This window comes from Culicoides brevitarsis, chromosome 3 (assembly GCF_036172545.1).
Source record: "Culicoides brevitarsis isolate CSIRO-B50_1 chromosome 3, AGI_CSIRO_Cbre_v1, whole genome shotgun sequence".
NCBI classification, from domain to species: Eukaryota; Metazoa; Arthropoda; class Insecta; order Diptera; family Ceratopogonidae; genus Culicoides; species Culicoides brevitarsis.
This window is the reverse complement of record NC_087087.1, coordinates 22,322,396-22,342,083: the sequence shown is the minus strand read 5'-3', so window position 1 is coordinate 22,342,083 and position 19,688 is coordinate 22,322,396. Positions and strand designations below refer to the sequence as shown.

The window sequence follows — 19,688 nt, the reverse complement described above, 5'->3', positions numbered from 1 at the left end:
TATATCATATGAACTTATGTAAATAAAAAATAAATATGGTGTTTTAATTATATTTGATGGATTTGCAGGACAGCAGAAAAACATTTGGATTTATTTACATTTTTTACATGAAAATAAAAGATTTCAAAGAAACATGAACAAAATTTTCACTTATGACGTACGAATAAAACACATTTTTTTTGCAGATTAAGAAAAGGAACATTATCCAAAAAATTTATTGCACAGAAATTTTTATCTTTCTTTTCATTCTTGCTTAAATATCAATTTATTCTTACTGATACAATGAGTAAAATTTTTCTTATTTTAGTGATTTTTTCTTTTAATTTATCAAGATTAATTTTATTGAAATATAATTTGCTAAAATTTGATATTTTTCGTAAAAATATTTAGAAAACAGCCTCTCTAAATTAAATTACAATTGTAAAATTTAGATAGAAATTTTTTTGAAACTAAAAAAAATAATAAAAATTATAATACTGATTTTATTTTTATATTTCTAGCAAAAGCTTATCTTATTTTTTAAAATTTTTAGCAAATAAAATATTTGGCAACCAATGTTTTGTTTTTTTTTGGAGAAAGTTTTTTGCCAATCAAGTAATTTTTTGAGAACCGATGTATCACAGATATATTGCCAATATAACAAATAAAGAATTAATTTCCTAATGAGTTTGTTTTTGATACAAAATGTAAAAAGGAAAATAAAAGGTACGTTTGTGATGAATTAAATATTATAAATTTGAAAGCTTAAAAATAAAAGAAAATTATTTGAAAACAAATAAATTCACAAACAGGAAGGAACATCATTTTTTATAATAATTATTAATACAAATTTAATATTATTACAGATATATGTAGTAGTACAATGGAAACCGAGTTCCATGTTATGTTGCAAGATATTTCAATATAAAAGGAACATAATATGTGTTAAGCCTTAAAACTAAAAATACTTTTTTTTCTGAAAAATTTGTGATCTAATGATACTTATGATAAAATTGACAATTTTTTCGTTTTTCAAATTAAATTTCGTTCATTTTTTTTCCTATTCCGTTAAAATTGCTTATCAATTCTTTCTAAATATTATTCATTTAGGGTTTCAAGCCAAATAAAAACAGCTTTTTCATGTATAAATTATTATTAATGAATTATTTTTTAGACACCTACAAGTCGCTGCTACTATCGAGTATTTTTTTTTTAAATATATTTATATAAGAAAGATATTTATTGTATATGGCAACGAAATTTTCTTCGTTTTTCTGCCTTCAAACATTTTTGAGCTTCCTTTGCGCGTAATCGTTTGTCTTTAAAAAGTTATTTTTTTATGCGTTACCTACTTCCTGCCCTTTTGCGGGGCTATTTTCACTTTTCCACGAGTTGACGGGTATATGGGGTGCGGGCAAGTAGCTTCTCAAAGTTTGCACTATCTGAATTGTATCCATTAGAGTTTTTTGCAAACTTTCGCTCTGTTTGCCGTATGGACGACCTATTTGGAAGGCATTTATATTTAATAATAAATTTTAGGGAGGTTTTTCGATGTGATACTCACACTCGCACATTGCAGGACGAATGTAGGTTTTCATCAGTGCCATTTTTCTCATCAATTCAGTGAAAGCGCGGATGATTTTTTCTTGACCAGCTCCTAAAAAGCACACATTTTAGATTTGAAAAGAGGAAACAACAAATGAAAATACTTACCGACAGCATCACCACTCAGTTGGTTACCCCATGCGCCATTGTGCAACGCTAGTAAATCCTTATTAGAGCTTGACATTGTTTCGAGAGATTCCAAGCTCGAACGATAAAAGTCGTTGATTTTGCCGGATTCGGCAGGGATTTGAATGTGAGACGGCGATGGAGGAACAGCTTGTAAGGGAGTTGTCGTTCTTGACGGGATTGGGATGCTATTTGGGCCTGCAGCAGGATGGATGCTGAGAACGGGCGATGGAGAGATGTTGGATGCGTTGCTAGGACCTGCCGTGCCAGTTGCTTGTTGTTGCAGCAGTTGTCGTTGTTTTTCGATGGGGAACATACTCACGAAATTCTTATCTAATGGCGTGTGTTGCATTGCCCGTTGTTGTTGTCCGTGCTGCTGGATAATCGCTGCCGTGATTTGAGCTTGTTCCATGCGAGACATTTGAGCTGACGAGGACGATGAGGAAGATGACGACTGTTTCACGTGCTTACTTGTCGACGGTTGATTGTTCGCTTGTTGCGTTGCTGCTGCTTGTTGTGTGGCAAGTTGAGCATCCAGTGCTGTAATATCGATGCCTGCTGCCGCCATTTGTTGCAAATGATTAATGTACTCGGGATTCAATTGCTGCGACCCGGCGCCGAATCCTTGCTCCATAAACGGCGTCATGTGGTTCTTGTAGTACCTGCAATTTGGACACGACTTCACAACATCGATGATGAACTCTTTCTCCATCCCGAAATTCTCACGACCAATTGTATAGGATTCCATGACAGCCCGCACTGTTTGCTCCACACTCAAGTGAATGCCATGCGGACCTCCTTGCATGTGCTTCAGCATAACGGCATTCCCAAAATGCTCGTACGGCAAAACTATTTTTCCGTTTTCACGTAAAATTAATCGGCCCTGGGAGTCTAGATTTACGCGATTTGCGATAACTTGTAAGTACGCGGGCGACGGCAGCACGGGACTGTCCTTAAGCTCTTGAAAACACTGCAATAGCTCAACGCTCGGATTCCATCCTTTGTTTTGCAAATACAACTGCAGAAGCATGTACAACTTTTCCGTCACATATCCCGCCCCGGGATTTGGTCCTCCGTGAGACGAGCCTCCATCGACACTGTTGCCATTACCACCGCCAGCTTTCAACGCCAATTTCATGGACTCGGATAAGTCCATCTTGTAAGCGTCCAAAAATGTTCTACGTTGCGACTCCTGCGGAAAAATGCAAGAAAATTGGCATCAGTGTGTCATGAAAAACGAGAAAAATTGCAAAAAATAATAGCGAAAATTTTATTATCAAACATGGCTGCGAGATGCCCGTCTGATAATGAAGGGAAAACTTTGAAAATATTACCAGTTTGCCAATCGTATTAGATCATGCCGAATTCAGCTCTTTTCTGGATAATTCCAATAGATATCCAAAGCGCGAATTTACAAAATCGATGTTGATTTAACAAGGGTGATAAAAGTTATTCGACGAAAACACGGAAAAATTGAACCAACTTTTGCAAATTTGATTCTGTCAATTTACGAGTACCGTAAAATCTTCAGTCAAAAGGAAAATTGGATTAATTTCTAGATTTTTCATTGGATTTCTTATTGGAAAAAATAAAATAAAATTACATTATTTTTTTTACCATTTTTATTTTAACTTAAGCAAATAAAGTTAATATTTGAAAAAAAAAAGAAATTATTAAATTTTAAATATTTTTAAATTTAATTATTTAGGCCATTATATTTTATTATTTCACTTTACTTTACCCCGATTTTGTTGAAAAAATTCAAAAGAAGAAATATAAATAAAATGGGGACATTTATTGTTACTTTTTGAATTAAAAACAAAAAAAGCTAGTTTTAAAATAATGAGGAAATTTTTATATTAATTTTAATGAAAATTAATAATGTCAAAATTATTCCTATTTTACCTCCTTGATTTTCGAAGGTGACAAAAATTTAATTACATTAGAAAATAAATTTCATCAAATTTGCTGTCTTTTTGTAATTGCAGCATTTCAATTTTTTATTTCACTTTAAATATCTAGATTTTGATGTTAGAAAATTTGAATAACAGAGAACAAAGAGAACTCGTTCCGAAGACATTGTCAATTCTACGGTACGAGCAAAAGTGACACTTGTGTTGTGTATATTGAATAAATTTTTAAGTTCTTTTGGTGCAATTTGTTATTTACATTTCGTGATAAAAATTCCAAGTACAAAGCCGTAAAAACGAGGGAGACTGTGGACGAAGAGATGCCAGTGCGGGTGGAAAAGGAAATCTGGAACCCGCCACCGCCTGAACACTCACATCAACCAGGTGAGATTTCTTTGCAAATGAGATTCCTTTTTGTTTCATTCGATGACGACCTTTTTGTTGTAATGAACTCTCTCACCTGCGTTTCTCATTGTCTTTTGAAACGCAATACACTAACACCTCCCCATTTGTATTTCATAGGCTTGCTCAATACTTTGTTATACAATGGCTCGAAGTTCAAAGGATACCAAAAGTCAAAAGGAAATTCGTACGAAGTGGAAGTAATACTGCAGTTTGTGGACGAGGCCAACTCCTATCTGTGCGGTTACTTGAAAATTAAGGGACTAACATTCGAGTTTCCCACATTGACGACCTTCTTCGATGGCGAAATAATTTCCAAGCGATATCCCTTTCTCACGCGCAAATGGGACAGCGACGAGGAGGTCGATCGGAAACACTGGAGTAAATTTGCAGCATTTGCCGACTACCAAAAAACCTTCAACTCAGACGACTTTAGCTACGAAGCACTCGAAAACAGTGACTATGTATTTATGCGATGGAAAGAGCACTTTTTGGTGCCGGATCACACGATACGCGACATAAATGGAGCTAGCTTTGCGGGCTTTTACTACATTTGTTTCCAAAAATCAAGAGCAATCATGGAGGGATATTACTACCACAGATCGTCCGAATGGTTCCAATCGCTAACACTAGAACATGTGCCAGAAAAATGCATCCAAATTTATGAATTTAGATAAAAATGCGCCAGCAAATTGCAAAAACAACACTTTAGTTACAACGAGACGACGCTTCATTACATAAATATTAAAACAAAAAAACTAAACTGAGAACAAAATAATTTATACGAGAAACGAGTCAACATTTTTAAGTCTTCACAGAACACAAAAAAAAAGAAAACGGAGAAACTGGACAGTAGGCACACACTCACATATGAAATTTAAAAAAATAATAAATTATTGCACAATATTTTTTCGAAAAAGAATTGTAATTATTATTATTTAATACTAAATATTATATCGAATAATAACATCATGTACCTAACATTCAAGAATTTGTCTTATATTTATTTATATTAACAACCAACAAGAAAGTTCTAAACTTTATGAAGCTTCTTTATTACCCAGAAATCCCCATTTCTTGCAAAATTCTAGTCCAAAACATAAAACCGCATCAAATTTATTCCAAACTATTTGTCTAAAATATGTTTTGAAATACTTTTTCATATGAAATGAATAAATTTAAACAATTTTTGTCCGTTTATTAATATTTTTTTGTTATTTTTAAGTTATTTACATTGAAAAAATTGATTTCAAAATTTTTAAATTTTTTAAAAATTTAAATATCTAAAAAAATTTCTTAAAAACTAGATAAAAAAAATAATTTTTCTTTAATTCGTGCAAAAAAAAGTTTGTGAACCTCATATGTAACCGTCCACTTTTGAAAATTCTTACCAACCATTTGAATATATTAACACACACTCTCATAAATAATTTCAATTGATGATGATAACACAGTGGACACGCATTTATTTTGTTCTCGTCGCTTAAAATGTCAACTGAAGTTCACAAAACTCCACTAGATTTGGGTAAATTTTAATTAATTTTTTTTCTTCTAATTCTTATTTAATAAAAACTCCCGCAAACAGCTCCTCATCTGGACTCAATTCTGAAAACTCAAGTAAATTACAATGCCATCGTTGCAAGTGTTGATAATTTGATTGAAGACTGGAAGGTGATACAGGGAGAAAATTATCTTGCATGGACAATCAAAGCCCTGACCCTCACCGACTTGACGACTCTTGCCGGAGATGACACTGCTTCCAACGTACATCGTTTGTGTTATCGTGCCTCCTTCCCCTTGCCCGACAGCGTCTTCGAACGTTTGCAAATCGAGAAAGAATTTCGAGCATTAATTCACACCGCTGCTGTTTGCGTGTATCCGTCTCGCGTTGCCGATGCCTTCCACAGTCTCAAGGAACTCAAAATGCTCGGTAAAGTCAATATTGCGAGTGTCGCCACGGGATTTCCCAGTGGATCGTATCCTCTTGCTTCGCGTCTTGCCGAAATCACGTATGCGATTGAACAGGGAGCCAACGAAATTGACATCGTCATTGATCGCAGTCTCGTTCTTACGGGTCAATGGCAGACCTTGTATGATGAGCTTGTAGCGATGCGCCAAGCATGTGGTACCAAAGCACATCTAAAAGCAATTTTGGGTATTGGGGAATGCGGAACGTTCCAGAATGTTTATCGTGCCTCGATGATTGCCATGTTTGCCGGATCGGATTTCATCAAGACATCAACGGGAAAGGAAGCAGTGAATGCCACGTTACCGGTTGGCTTGGTAATGATTAGGGCGATTCAGGACTTTGAGGCGATGACGGGACGTAAAATTGGATTGAAGCCTGCTGGAGGGGTAAAAAAGGTCGACGATGCTATTAAATGGATGGTTATGATAAAGAAGACGCTCGGGAATGAATGGCTCACGCCAGAAATGTTCCGTTTTGGGGCATCGGGACTCTTGGACGACATTGAAAAACAATTTTTATAATTTTTATTAATATTTTTTGTATTTTTAAACAATAAAATTTCATTTCGTAATTACTCTACGAAAGATAAAAACATGTTAAAAAGCTCTGGAGATAAAAAGATAACAACCAAGGCATCTCTCTTCTTATCTTTCTCCATAATTATAAATTAGAATGGCCTGCTAATTAATGTAAAAAGTAGAAAATTATATTTCTAATTGCTGTGTTTTCCATTTTTTGTGCAATTTTTTTGTTTTGTATCAAGTAGATGGACTGACTAGTTTAAAAAATATTTTTGAGCTTGTCCTGATTTAATTTTTTTTTCTTTTCCTGGAATGTCGTTTGTTTTTTCAAATGAGTTTCGTGGCCTCACTCGTTGGTGTAATTAGATCAAGTGGCGTCTTGTCACCCATAATTTTGGGTTGCACGGGCGTTAATCCAGTGCCACCCTCCATTAAGCTATCAAAGTTGAAGATGCCATTGGATGGCGTTTGAATGGGGATGCTATTGAGTGCTTGCGACGATGACGAGTTTGCGCCACTGCTGTTCGTGCCAAAAAGAGGTACGTTAAGGGTGTTTGGACGATTGGGACGGTTAATTTTTGGCACACTAACACTAATCATCGCATCTTGCTTCGCAATTGTCGGGAGAGGGTCTATGGCCGCTGAGGTAAGGAGGATTTTTCGTTTGGGTGATTGTGTTCGGTCGCTATCGTCATCGACGGTACTGTCATCATTGTCGCTTATTTCCGGGTCTTGCACTACTGGATTGTTGACAACTTCGACGGGCTCGGATTTGATGCGATTCGCCAGCAACAAAAGCGTATTAGCAACATCCGGATCAGGTTTTACGTTCAGAAGGGAATTTTCTTGTAGCGCAATTTTCTTGCACGAGTTTTTGTGCGTCTCCAAGAGATACTCCAAGTCGGCCTTTTCGCTTTGTAACTCTTCCACTTCCGTTTGCAAAGCTCGTTTCTTCGTTTCCAGTTGTTCCGTTTCCTGTTCGAGCTCTTTAGTGCGATCTTCTCGTCTACGACGACAACGAGCTGCTGCCATTTTATTGCGTTCACGACGAACACGACGCTTTTCCTCTTCTTCCGGCGACAAATTGCTAGCTTTATTTGGTCTCCGACCTCCTTTGTTCTTCTTTGTCGCACCTTTCCCTGCTTTCTTTGTTGTTGCATCACTCTTTTCTGTAGCAACTGGTGGCACAGGACTCGTTTCATTGTCCGAACTATCAGAAATCATCGAGTCCGCAGAATCTATACTAAAATCATTTTCGCTCGCGGCACCCATGCTGCTGTGGTATGAGGCGGCAGTTGCGGGCGGTGGTACAAAACCAGCTTGAAATGGCATTGATTCGTTCTCGGTGTTGTTTATCTCGAGATATGCCTGCTCGATGTTTCGCAACGTTGTTGGAGTGATGGTGGCTGTCGTCGCGGTGAACATTGCGGGAATACAGAGCGTACTAGGCAAATGTGGGGACGCAGTTATCGTCGTTTGCGAAGACGAATCGTCATCCGGGTCGGGCTTTAAGCTCACTTTACTTGCTTCAAGTTTCATTGCACACTTTGTAACTTTTTTACGAGGATTTTGAAGGACGCGAAATCTATTCTACATCAAAAAATCGCCTACTTTAACGAATATTCATGAATTTTGCGTTAAAACTATTATTTTGACATCGTTTTGGGCGATCCTCGTGCAAAAACTGAATCGCAGCACGGATAGAGTCTAATTCGAAGATTTTTCCAAAAAAATTCCAGATTATTATTGACTTGTACGTCACTTTATTATTGAATGAATGAATGGATGAATAAATGGAATGTCATGCGAAACAATTTTCAATGAATGAAATAGAAAATGGAACTGGATTTGAACGTTTGAAATAGTGAAACATGTGCTACACGCAAAATTCAAAAAATTGAATGAGTCATAAGGCTTTCCATTATCACGACTGCGTGCATACTTTTTTTTCTGATAACGGTACATATTTCAGTATCTTACCAAACTTTATTGAGTAAAATAACAATAAATACCTTAATAAAATTGTTAAGTATCTTACAATAAAATTGTTAAGGAGCTTTAACTACTATTCATCACTCCTTTTTCATTCCAGTCAAAACGAATTGCAGCTTTCAACAATAACTAGAATTTATTAGATTAATTACCTTAAGACAGAAAGACTTACTGAATCGTGGGACCAAAAAAATTGTAAAGTCAACAATTCAAATTTTCAGGTTTTTGACCTTAACTTACTATTCATCACTCCTTTTTCAGTTCCATGCATAGAGAGCTAGAGATCTCCTCTAAGATACCGAGAACTTCAATGTTGAACAAAAATTTTGATAATTAAGAATTTATTAGATTATTTGTGATTGAAAAATGAGGAATATTGTGATTGGAATATTAGTAGAATTGAAATTAAGACAGTAACAAAGATTTACTGAATCGTTTGACCGTAAGTCCGAAATTAATTGTAAACTTGAATAACTTAACTAATTTAATTTATTAATTGCAGAAATTTTGAGCAAAATACGTACGACAAATAAAGATCAATTTAACGAAAAGGTTGTTCTAATTTTTCCGCTACAAAATTCCCTTTTCCAACACCGATATACATGGAGGACTATATTTAGGATTGTTTTTGGACTATAATCATGATTTTCTTGGTTTGCAGATCGTACATGTATGACGTGTAGTCCCACCGATTTTGCGATCATGAACACCGCATTAGAAAGGAGGTGCAGCTGATCCGAGAGGGACATACCTACGACAATATGGCGATGTAAATAGCTCCGAAAACAGCTATGATGAAGAAGAAGAAGCACCCAAAAAAAACTCCGGAGAAAAATAATATATGCATAACCGACTACCGCAAGGCGTAAAATGCCAAAAAACATGGTTCACCAAATTGCCTTCCACGTAACCAGACTATATTAATTAAAGGTTTCTCTCATCTTCTCCAATATCGACATTCTTTTTCATAATGCTAAAGATTGGATCATCAAAATTTTTAGCAGTGGGTCTAAAAATCAAATATAAAAAACATATTTTTGAGAAAATAAGACCTGTTTAAAATCGAAATTAGGAAAATTTAAATTTAAAATCAAATATACCAGAGCTAAAAAAAATTTCATGAAATCACTCATACGTAATATTTCTCTCAGACTAAATGGGTAAAAAATTGATGAAAATTTAAAAAAAAGACCATGCAAACAAAAATTTTGTTAGCGAAGATTTGCGCAAATTTTTCACTGACTGAACGCAACCTATGCACAAACACGTGTACTGAATAGGCCCTAATCAAATAGATATTTAAAAAGAATCAAAGAATCAAGAATTAAAATTTTATATGCAAAATTTCTTTTGTAGAAGATATATTAAATAAATTTCCTCATCAAATATCTTTGTTTTATCAGCTTTTTCCCTTGCAAATTTAAAAAACATTTAAATCTTAAATTTTTCATCATGGGTGCATTCAAGATCACATTCAAGATCGCTTCCATCATGATTTTTTTTCTCTGATTTTTTTCGATCATAAATGTGTTTTTTGATTAATATTTTTGACTTTAATGATATATTTTTACGATTTTTGATGAATCGAATAAACCATCTTATTTAACTTGAACGCGTTAGATGAAAAAAAAGTTTGGAAAAAATCATGATGTCAATTGATGAGCATTCTTGAATGCACCCAATCTCGATGAGAGGAGCTGCAAGACTTTTCATGTAAATGCAATCCGTCTATCAGGACATCAAGAACTAATTTTTTAACAGAAAAGAAAAAAATAATTTTTAGAGTCTTGAATATTGTTAAAGGTAAATTTGTAAACCCACGTACAAGATTGAAATCACACCATCAATTCAATTGGGCACAATAAAAGAAAACCGATATTTAAAAAAGGCATTAAAAGTCTTTTACTAACAATTTATTTCTTTTTTTTATTATTCACTACATTTACATACGGAGGAAAATTCTTCCCAAATTCATATAAAAAAAAATTAATATCTAGAAAATTTTCCGTTTAAATTTTAAAAATATAATCTCAAATTTTGTTAAAAACGATTGGTTTTGTTATAATAAATAAAAATTTACAGTAAACGATACGTCAACTATAATAAGAAAGTTTATACACGAGAGGAAGCTTAGAGACGTGCGCCTCTGTTAAAGTTGAATCTTGATCGTCCGACGCGTTCAGCAAGTGGAGATGATGCAGATGGAGCTGGTTCCTCGGCAGCAGGTTCAGCTTCCTTCTTCGATAGTTTAGGACTAGCTTTGACATTTCCGAATGTGCGTTTTTTGTGGGCTGCTATTTGGAACATAGATTAAAATTAAAATGGTTTTTAACAAAAAAAAAAATGAGATGTCACCTGGAGAGGCTTTTGTACTTTTTGTAGATTGAGGCTTGGTAGCTTCCTTTTCTTCTTCCTCTTGGGTTCTCTGGAATTCGGGTTGTTTTTGTGTCACTGCAAAAAAAGAACATAATATAGACCTTGCTTGTTAACATAACGGCCTGACTGGATTTCCGTGAAGAATGCAAAAATAAGAGGGAAATAAGTTGTCATCATAAAAGGTCAATACATTTACACGAAAAAAAATTAAAGTGGAAGGAAAGTGAACCACATTTAATTGGAATTTTAGTTTTTTTCAAGGTAACAACTTGATATTACTTTTTTTTTTGTGTATTTGATAATATTTTACATACACCTGTTCCTACTACTTACCGGTTTTTGGTTGTTGTTGCGGTTGCGATTTTACTTGTTGCCGACGTTTCTTGAGAGCAGCCAGCAAGTCATCGTTGCTTCTGAAAGGCCGAACTGAGGGCATTATGCGTTTGGGTGCCTCCGTTGTAGTTGTTTCCTGTTCCTGGTTTTGTTGTTGCTGCTGTTCCTGCTTTTCGGCAGCTTGATTTTCCTGTTCGTTGTAGTCTTCATCCTGCCAAATAAGTATCTTAGAACCTGTTAATGATGTGAAAATTAGACATGACATTTACTTCGTAATCGGGTTCTGCAGGTGCAGCTGTTGTCGATGTGCCCTTGGCACCGGGTCTTCCGCCAATGTTTCGTCTTTGCAATAAGGCGCTTCTCTTGTCGTCCTGCGCTGAAACTGTGTACACGATGCATGCAGCTAAGGCGATGAAAAGGGCAATCGATTGGCTGCAAGGAAAAAAAATGTGACATTCCGCATTAAATAAATTGATATGATAAAGAATTTGCTACTGTGGGTGGAGGGGGGACGTGAAACAAGTTTCCTTATGTAACTGTACTACGAAACAATGACATGCACACAGAGCGATAAGATAAATGCAAAATTGAGTAATAACTGGTGCGAACATATAGAATAACGAGATCACGCTGTGTCATGGAAGAAACTGAACGTCCTTCGCAAGGAAATCCTTTCCACTATTTGTTAAAAAAAAATTATTACATTTGGAAGACACGTCAGAGAGTCAACTCTATAATAGTAAATTTATGTGTGTAATTGAATGATTGAGAAACATCTCAAAGGTTAACTTGAGAAAAAATACATTTTTACGATAATTGAATAAAGAAGGCTTGGCAACGACGAAGCGAGTACAAGACAAGGCTAGGCCATAGACGATTACTTTTACATTATTTGTGCTGATTTGTGCTTTTTCTCTTGTTTTTTCGTTAACAAAGAGTGATTCACGCAACTTTGATGCAATACAAGGGGCAAAAAACATAAATTTTGTCTGTCTGTCCAACGTTATGCAATAAATAATAACAAAATACTAAGAAATCATTCATAAATTATTTGGATCATGTGCCACAAATACTGCAATTCATTTGAATTACCCACCTTTTAAATTTTGCAAAAAACAATATGTTTTATCAGAAATTTATTTGTCGATTCTATTCTCAGCCAATATTTATTTTTTCACTTATTTGCCGTTAATTCTGTCAAGTTGTTGGCTGATGTAGCATAAATTTGCATAAAATAAACAAATTCTAAATCTGGTATTGTTGCTAACGGACGCAATGCTTGAAAAGGAGAAAAATTATTTATAACTTCCATATGCATGCATGACACGACTTGCCGGATAGGTAACTTTTTAAAACATTCAAATTTGTTATAAAATATTTGATACACATCTTGTCTGTGCTTGCATAATATTATAACATTTTTTTTGTGGACATCATTAATTCATTAAATATTGAAATTTGGTGATTTTTTTTATTATTTAATTTTTTGTTTGTTTTTTTATATGTATCGACAAATGGTTGATGATTGATAAGGTGTGATCGTTTAAAATGTTGATTCCGGTTTTGGAAAGTGCATTGATACACATATTAAATCATAAAAATGGAATGTGTGTTAATGAATTTTATTAAAACGGGGGCTGTTACGGAAAAAATATACATGGGTATATTTTACATAGAGGTACAAATGCGGGTTAGGTATGTATTGATAACAGCAACAAAAAAAATCTCGTTTGATTTTTTTTTATTTTAATAAAAATTAAACTTTTTGAAAATGGTTATAAATAGTTAAATAAATTGAAATAATTTTGTTTAAAATATATAATTACTTTTTTTTAATATTTGATAAAAATTTGATTTCATAGAAATTATTTTTGACAATTTTATTATTCTCATAAATGAACAGCAGAATTTAAACAAAAAAAAAAATTAAAAATACTTACAGTTTCATTTTGATAATATTTTATTAATAACTTATGTGCTGTATCACTTTCCTAAGATTGGTATTTAAATAAAATTTAATTTTTATATAAAACTTTTTTTTTATTAAAATCATGTTGTAAATATACAAAATTGAACTAGAATATTTTTTTTTTTAAATTAAGAACAAAATTTTATAAAAAAAAACTTTTGTTGAATTAAAATTTTATTTTCTTATATTTTAATTTTTTAAATTTTTTATTTAAATTTTTAATAAAAATTATTAATGAAGAATTGTACAACATGAAAGAAAAAAAAACTAAGTTTCAATATAAAAATAGAAAAAAAAAATTAAAATACTTTTTTAAAAACTTTTTCACAACAAATTTTAAAGTCAACTTGTCTCAACGAGTGCCGATTAACGAATAATGCATAACTTTTCTTAAAAACTCTTGGTATTTGAATGAACAAAATTGTCTTATATTTTTTATTTTAAACAATACCACCACACAAGCAACAACGAGCACCCATACCGGTATATTACTACAAAATATGCAACTTGTTGTTGTTATACACGTCAAATAGCAACAAAAAAAAAAATGCTCAATATATTTATATATAAATATAATATAATAAAATGTTTAAAAACGGGTGGTATGTAAATTTATAAATTTTATTAATATTAGTTTTGGTGTTGTTTCTATTATAATCATAATAACGACTCTCACATGACATGACGATAGTGAACTAATAAATGTGTGTTTGTTGCATTTTATGTCAGCACCGTTTTTTTTTTTTGCCTTACAATTTGAAAGGTGACTACTGGAATTGAAAAACTAAACTGGAAGAGCCCGTTTCGCGGAATCGACCGAGATTTAAGCGCCTCTTACCAGTTTTTTGCAAGTTTAATCATATTTACCATGCATCCGATTTCATTCGCTCGTCATCATCAGAAAAGGTCAGCATTATAAAAACGGATGGAAAACGATAAAATATCCGATCTCGTTAAATTTTTTTTGTGTTAAATATTAATAAGTTGGACCTTTTTGTGTGTGTTTTATTATCTCTGAATGTCACGCGGAGTTATGGACATAATTTACGATGAATGAATATTTTTGGCCAATTTTTCGACAAGAACTGACTTATGTTACGGAGAAACACTTGAGCAAAACACCTAGGAACATTTAAATAAATATCAAGGCTAAAAGTGACATAAATAACGGTTTTATGCGACATATGATAGAAAGCAATCAATCAAGCAAGTAACTGTCCTTAAGTAATTCGACAGTAGAGTCATCTTAAATTCGCCTTCATCGCGCGCATTGTAACGGTATTCGAAAATTTTACTAAAAAAAAAAATAGAAAGGCAATTAATCTGAAGGACTTACCATCACTTTTTATTAACAGATCCGGTCAATGTCAATGTCACAGAGATTTTCGTAAGTTTATTAACCTCGTTGATTTTGAATCGGAGGAAATTTCCTACACCTTGAAACTGTCTTTACTTTTTTTTTTTTGAATCTCACAATAAGGAAGAGGACATTGAACCAACGTGACCGCAAATTGCGCGGTAAATTATGCACATGAGCAATTTCTATGCAAATTCGAAAAAATTGAAACCGTTCAGGGTATCAGTTAACTTTTTTCTTTTTTGGATCGATAAATTTAAAAAACGGTTATTTCCTTATGGATTTTATTTGAATGAAATTAAAACTGTAAACACGCCTGGTTTTAGTGGTTGTCAAGGTTGAAGATGATGTCCTTTTGCGATTTCGGTGATGGCTTGTGAATCACTTGTAGCCGTTTATAGAGCAGCCAAATGCATCGCAGCAGACATTTGTGTACGACATAAATCTCCTTGCAAGGATAACATTCGTCAAATTCTCGCAGAAACTGGCAATATTCTTGGTATTTTTGCAAAATAAGTTTTTTCTCGGAAAATCGACCAAGACTCGCGTTTCCCGAGATGATTTCCATCAAATTGAGCATGGGGCATTTGATTTTTAGGTCCTTGTACAATGGAAAATTTAGCTGGCAGGCCATGCAACTGCACTGGAAATTGTATTGTTCATACAAAAGCTTTTGTCGTTCGCGTTTGGTACTTCTGTAGTGATGAACGCTCGTAAAATAGCAGTCGAAAATTTGTTCGTTCACTTTAATGGGACGCGTGACGACAACCAGCATCGTTTCGTGACTGGGACCGGCATTCGTTTTGGTGACATTTGGAGCGCACGAGTGATTAAGGAAACTACTAAATGGGTAAGTGGCAATGGCGAATTCATGTTCCGTCTCTACGCGAGTCCCCTTGGAAGTGTTGAGCGAAATTTCAGGCAGGCATGTCATGGAAAACGAATTTATCGTGGCGATTTGCAAAAAATGCAGGAGCATTTCCATCAACAGATAATGTTGTTCCGGCGTTTCCAGTTTCAGAATTAAATCAGTTTTGAAAACTAACAATTTGTAAATTACTCCCGCTGTTAGCGACAAGTTCAACAAATCTTCGATACTTCGACGTTCCTGATTCGTCGCCTGATGACAAATCACGCGAAACATGGTTTTAGCATCGCAGTTCATTACTTCCAGATCGAAATCCTCTTGACGTCCATCAAAACGATGGTCAAAAACCTCTTGCAGCTCTGCCAAATTCTCGTAGAGACAGAAACCCTTCAAAGTGTTCCGCAATCCAATCAGCGCTTCGGCACTCAATAATTCGCCAATATCTTGCATGATCGGACATTCGTACTGATGAAATTCTTGAAATCCTTTTGTCATACACTCGTTGGAGCAAAACATGGCAAAGGAACAGCCGCGACATGGAATTAGGTTCAAATATCCACATTTTAAACAAGTTGCGCACTTTTCGTACCAAAAATCCGGCAGAAGAGGAGCTGAATATGGAGACTCTGTCATGATGATATTACCAGGCCTTAAATTTTGTTTGGCAGTGAGATGATATCCGAATACTGAGCTGTAGCTCAAATTAACGCTCTGTGCGATAAACGGAATATTTGGCTTACTAAGATGAGTCAATTTCGGTAGCAAGCACTCTGGATGTTCACTTTTCATCCTTTTTTGACAAAAATCTTTTAATTTTTGTATTTTTTCCAGAAAAATATCATCATTTTGATTTAAATTTTCAAGTTTCTGCAAGTTGTCGAGACACTCTTGCTTTAAATTCAATTCTTTATACATTTGAATCCGCATCCAGTAAATTTTCTTTTCGATTTCCAACAGCCTCTCATCACTTTTTGCATTTACAAGTTTCGCTAAGCACTTGTTATATTCCCTCAAAGCACTCATATATCATTATTTAAGAAAAATGTGTCAGCTTTCTTCATAAGTTTGACTAAATTTGAATAATTATTTGTTGACTTGATCTTTTCGTCAGTTTTTACAAAGCAATTTTGATATTTACTGAGGAGGTTCGAGCAATACTGAACTTTGGCATAATTAGTCTTCAGCTTTGTGAACTCCATTAAAAGATTTTCGTCAGTTTCTATCGACGAAAGTGAAGGAAATCGTTGAAAAATTATGTCGACGTCCATTTTTATTGACTTTTTTACGAGTGACTTGTAATCACTTTGAATTACAATAAGAGACTGAAAAGATTGCATAGACGACTTAAAATTAAAAAAAAAAATGTATAAAAATAGGACCGTAAAGAGCAATACTATGGGTGCCGTGCCAATTAATGTTTTGAACGATGTACATAGTGATTTATTGATAAGGTGTCTGCACTGCAATGCCAAAAAAGATTTGTACTATTACAACGCATCATGACGTCAAGGAATCTCTTTTGGCATGTAACGCTTTTTATATGTTGTTGTTGACTATTAGAAATCTTTTAAATTCTTACAAACAATGTCGGGGCTGCTGTTTCTTTACAAATATTTTAGAAATTTTAATGTTATTTAATTGTTTGTGAATTTTTGAGTTATTTATTTTTTTTTTTTTTTGATTAAATATTTCAGATATATTTTTTTAAATTATTTCAATTATTTAAAAAAAAAATTAATTAAATGAACAAATAAATTAATTAATTTGAAATTTGATTCATTTTAATTATTTTTTTATTCAATAAAATTGATTTAATTTAATTTTAGGTGATTTTGTGGCGCCATCTTGTCACTCAGTATGTTACTAAAATTATGTGCAGTGGTCGATCAACCAGAGATGGAAAAAGCGTTTATTCTCTTGGGATCCAACTTCAAAACTCAATTAAAAACTCGTATATCAATTCACTAAGGTAAAATAGCTGAAAAAAAAATATAAAATTTGGTAATTTTTTAAAATATTAAGTCTGATATTTTTTAACTTTTTAGTCATAAACTCAATTTTTGGTATTTTTTACAGGAATTTTCAGAAAAGAATGACTGAAATTAATTCAAGAGTTTATTTTACTACCCGGACATTCCGAAAAATTCTAAAAATTTCGAATTTCCAAAAATCCTGTTGTGCATAAACTGCCCTCGGTCGTTTATCACTATATCACACAGAGATTCTTATTATGAAATCACGACCGTACAGAAGAGTATCATTAGGAGACACATGCTTAATGTTTTCGTACAGACTCTTTCTCGCACGACGAAGAAGATCAATGCTAATAAGAAATCCGGTTCAGTCTGTGTATGGCTTTGTATTCGTTGTTGTTTTTTAATAGAAGGAGAAAACAGAATGAAATGAAAAGAATCGATCGAGCATTGTGTGCTGTATTCGTACACGATCGCTCACAAAAATTATTTCTTACTCAAAGTGTCTTTCTTTAGTTCTTAGCAAACTGTCTGATCAGTCGGACGTAAATTTGTATTTCTTGACTGCGAGAAACAGGAAAAAAAGAAATTTATTTATTAAACTAAATTACTTGTGATATTTTTTCCCTCTCAGTGCTCGTCAGTGACTTAAAATATCTTTATGAAATTAACCTGTTGAGGTCCAAATTAAGCAGGTCTTGAAATTAATTGAAATTTGTGACAATAAAACAAAAATATGCAAACAAGTTAATAAATGATAACGGGATATATTGATGTTTGTTACAAATTGGCGAAATGCCATTCTTTCTTTCTCGTGTGTGTGAGAAAGTCCGACAAAAATTGTAGAATTTTTGAAATAAAAACAACTTTTATCTAAAAATTCAGTCTGGAAAAATTTCTTCTTATAAAAAAATATGATGAATGAAGCACAACAAAAACAACAAGAAGCAGAGTGTCCAGATTATGTTTCATTCAAATAAAAATCATAGCTGCTAACAAGTGAAAAATGGTCCATAATATGAAACGTGGAAGAAAAAAGAAAAAATTATGAGATAATTTAAAGAAAGATGACAGTAAATTTGATTTGAAACATGATTCATGTAAAAGTAAGTGGAATAAATTCCAGCATCACCAACGAGAGAGTTATAAATAAATTGCATCTGCCGTTTATTATGTTATCAATCAGTGCTTAGCTCGGCAGTTGAGATACTTATTTCATTTAAATAATTATACGTGAGATATTTTTTGATACAATTTTGAGTGCATATCAAATATTAATAGAAAAAACTCTTAAAAATAAAAGTCAAAATATTCTAAAATTTAAATCTAAAATTATTAATTCGTATTTTATTTAATATTGATTTCATGTCCCGAACTAAATTTTAACATGCACCGATTCTTAGAAAATATCTGAAAAAAATATCATATTTTTTTTTGCACAAAAATGGCAAAAGACATTATGCATTAAAGCACATGTGATCTAACGTACAAAAAAACTTTTTTTTAAGAAATTTTTCACAAATTTGTATTTAATTCGCATGTTGTCATATTTAGCAAGTTCACACCTTTTAAAATAAAATTTTTATTTAATAATTTTTTCCTTTTCACAACATTATTCAAAATTAATAACTGAAATTTAATAGTTATGAAACAAATTTGTAAAAATAAATGCCCTTTTTACTCATTAAATTTGTCGAACCAGCAAAAATTCGTTGATATTTGAGGCTACCGTCGTCGAATAAAAAAAAATAAGTAAACTGGCCATTGACTCTGAAGTCACGCCATTCAAAATATTATTCCTTTAGGCAAAAATGCCAGTCAGTGTTTTTTTTTATGATAAGTACTGGACAAAATTGTTATTTCAGCATAATTTGCAAATACACACAAAAAAAATATAAGAGTAAAAACAAAAGTGTTTTATCTCAACTCATCACGAATCGGGAATATGATCTGTTGTTGCAACAAGTTTTATCAAGAACTTTTGTTATTTCATGCCAAACCAGCATCATGTGAGAGAAGAAAAGAATTTAAAATTTAAATTAATTCACAAGAAGAAACAAAAGCAAGTTAACTTGCATCCATATGAGGAGGCAACGTCGGTATGTCGGGTTGTCTGTCTTTTGTTTAAAAGGAATATACACAGAGAGATAGAAACACATGATGAAGGATGCACATTGCACACTTTTACAGACATAAAATATCTCAAACAGCGGCAATTATGGAACTACATAAAATAATGATGAATGTAGAGAAGCATCTTTAGCTGCAAGACATTTTTATGTGACGACAAGCAAAAACGACAACTCCT

At 33.2% G+C, this 19,688-nt stretch overlaps 6 protein-coding genes across 6 annotated transcripts; 2 read left to right on the top strand and 4 right to left on the bottom strand.

Annotated features, from left to right (window-relative positions):
• Positions 1 to 934: 934 nt before the first annotated feature.
• LOC134834250 (uncharacterized) lies at positions 935 to 3,184 on the bottom strand. Its single transcript, XM_063848838.1, has 4 exons — positions 3,045 to 3,184; positions 1,693 to 2,902; positions 1,544 to 1,636; positions 935 to 1,480 (listed from the first exon to the last, which is right to left on the bottom strand). Exons 2-4 carry the CDS (start codon positions 2,864 to 2,866, stop codon positions 1,317 to 1,319), a joined length of 1,431 nt encoding a protein of 476 aa, XP_063704908.1. The 5' UTR covers positions 2,867 to 2,902; positions 3,045 to 3,184; the 3' UTR covers positions 935 to 1,316.
• A 650-nt stretch (positions 3,185 to 3,834) lies between these two features.
• On the top strand, positions 3,835 to 5,007 carry LOC134833975 (glucose-induced degradation protein 4 homolog). Its single transcript, XM_063848485.1, has 2 exons — positions 3,835 to 4,004; positions 4,143 to 5,007. The coding sequence occupies exons 1-2, from the start codon at positions 3,941 to 3,943 to the stop codon at positions 4,697 to 4,699; spliced, it is 621 nt and encodes a 206-aa protein (XP_063704555.1). The 5' UTR covers positions 3,835 to 3,940; the 3' UTR covers positions 4,700 to 5,007.
• Positions 5,008 to 5,447: 440 nt separating this feature from the next.
• LOC134834814 (deoxyribose-phosphate aldolase) lies at positions 5,448 to 6,622 on the top strand. Its single transcript, XM_063849597.1, has 2 exons — positions 5,448 to 5,547; positions 5,608 to 6,622. The coding sequence occupies exons 1-2, from the start codon at positions 5,511 to 5,513 to the stop codon at positions 6,510 to 6,512; spliced, it is 942 nt and encodes a 313-aa protein (XP_063705667.1). The 5' UTR covers positions 5,448 to 5,510; the 3' UTR covers positions 6,513 to 6,622.
• LOC134834813 (transcription factor kayak-like) lies at positions 6,542 to 8,271 on the bottom strand. Its single transcript, XM_063849595.1, has one exon. It carries the CDS (start codon positions 8,049 to 8,051, stop codon positions 6,840 to 6,842), a length of 1,212 nt encoding a protein of 403 aa, XP_063705665.1. The 5' UTR covers positions 8,052 to 8,271; the 3' UTR covers positions 6,542 to 6,839.
• Positions 8,272 to 11,205: 2,934 nt separating this feature from the next.
• On the bottom strand, positions 11,206 to 14,314 carry LOC134835355 (putative mediator of RNA polymerase II transcription subunit 21). The gene is made up of 3 exons (XM_063850232.1): positions 14,274 to 14,314; positions 11,483 to 11,645; positions 11,206 to 11,424 (listed from the first exon to the last, which is right to left on the bottom strand). The coding sequence occupies exons 1-3, from the start codon at positions 14,312 to 14,314 to the stop codon at positions 11,206 to 11,208; spliced, it is 423 nt and encodes a 140-aa protein (XP_063706302.1).
• Positions 14,315 to 14,861: 547 nt separating this feature from the next.
• On the bottom strand, positions 14,862 to 16,241 carry LOC134835354 (SET and MYND domain-containing protein 4-like). The gene has a single exon (XM_063850231.1). The coding sequence runs from the start codon at positions 16,194 to 16,196 to the stop codon at positions 14,862 to 14,864; it is 1,335 nt and encodes a 444-aa protein (XP_063706301.1). The 5' UTR covers positions 16,197 to 16,241.
• Positions 16,242 to 19,688: the final 3,447 nt, after the last annotated feature.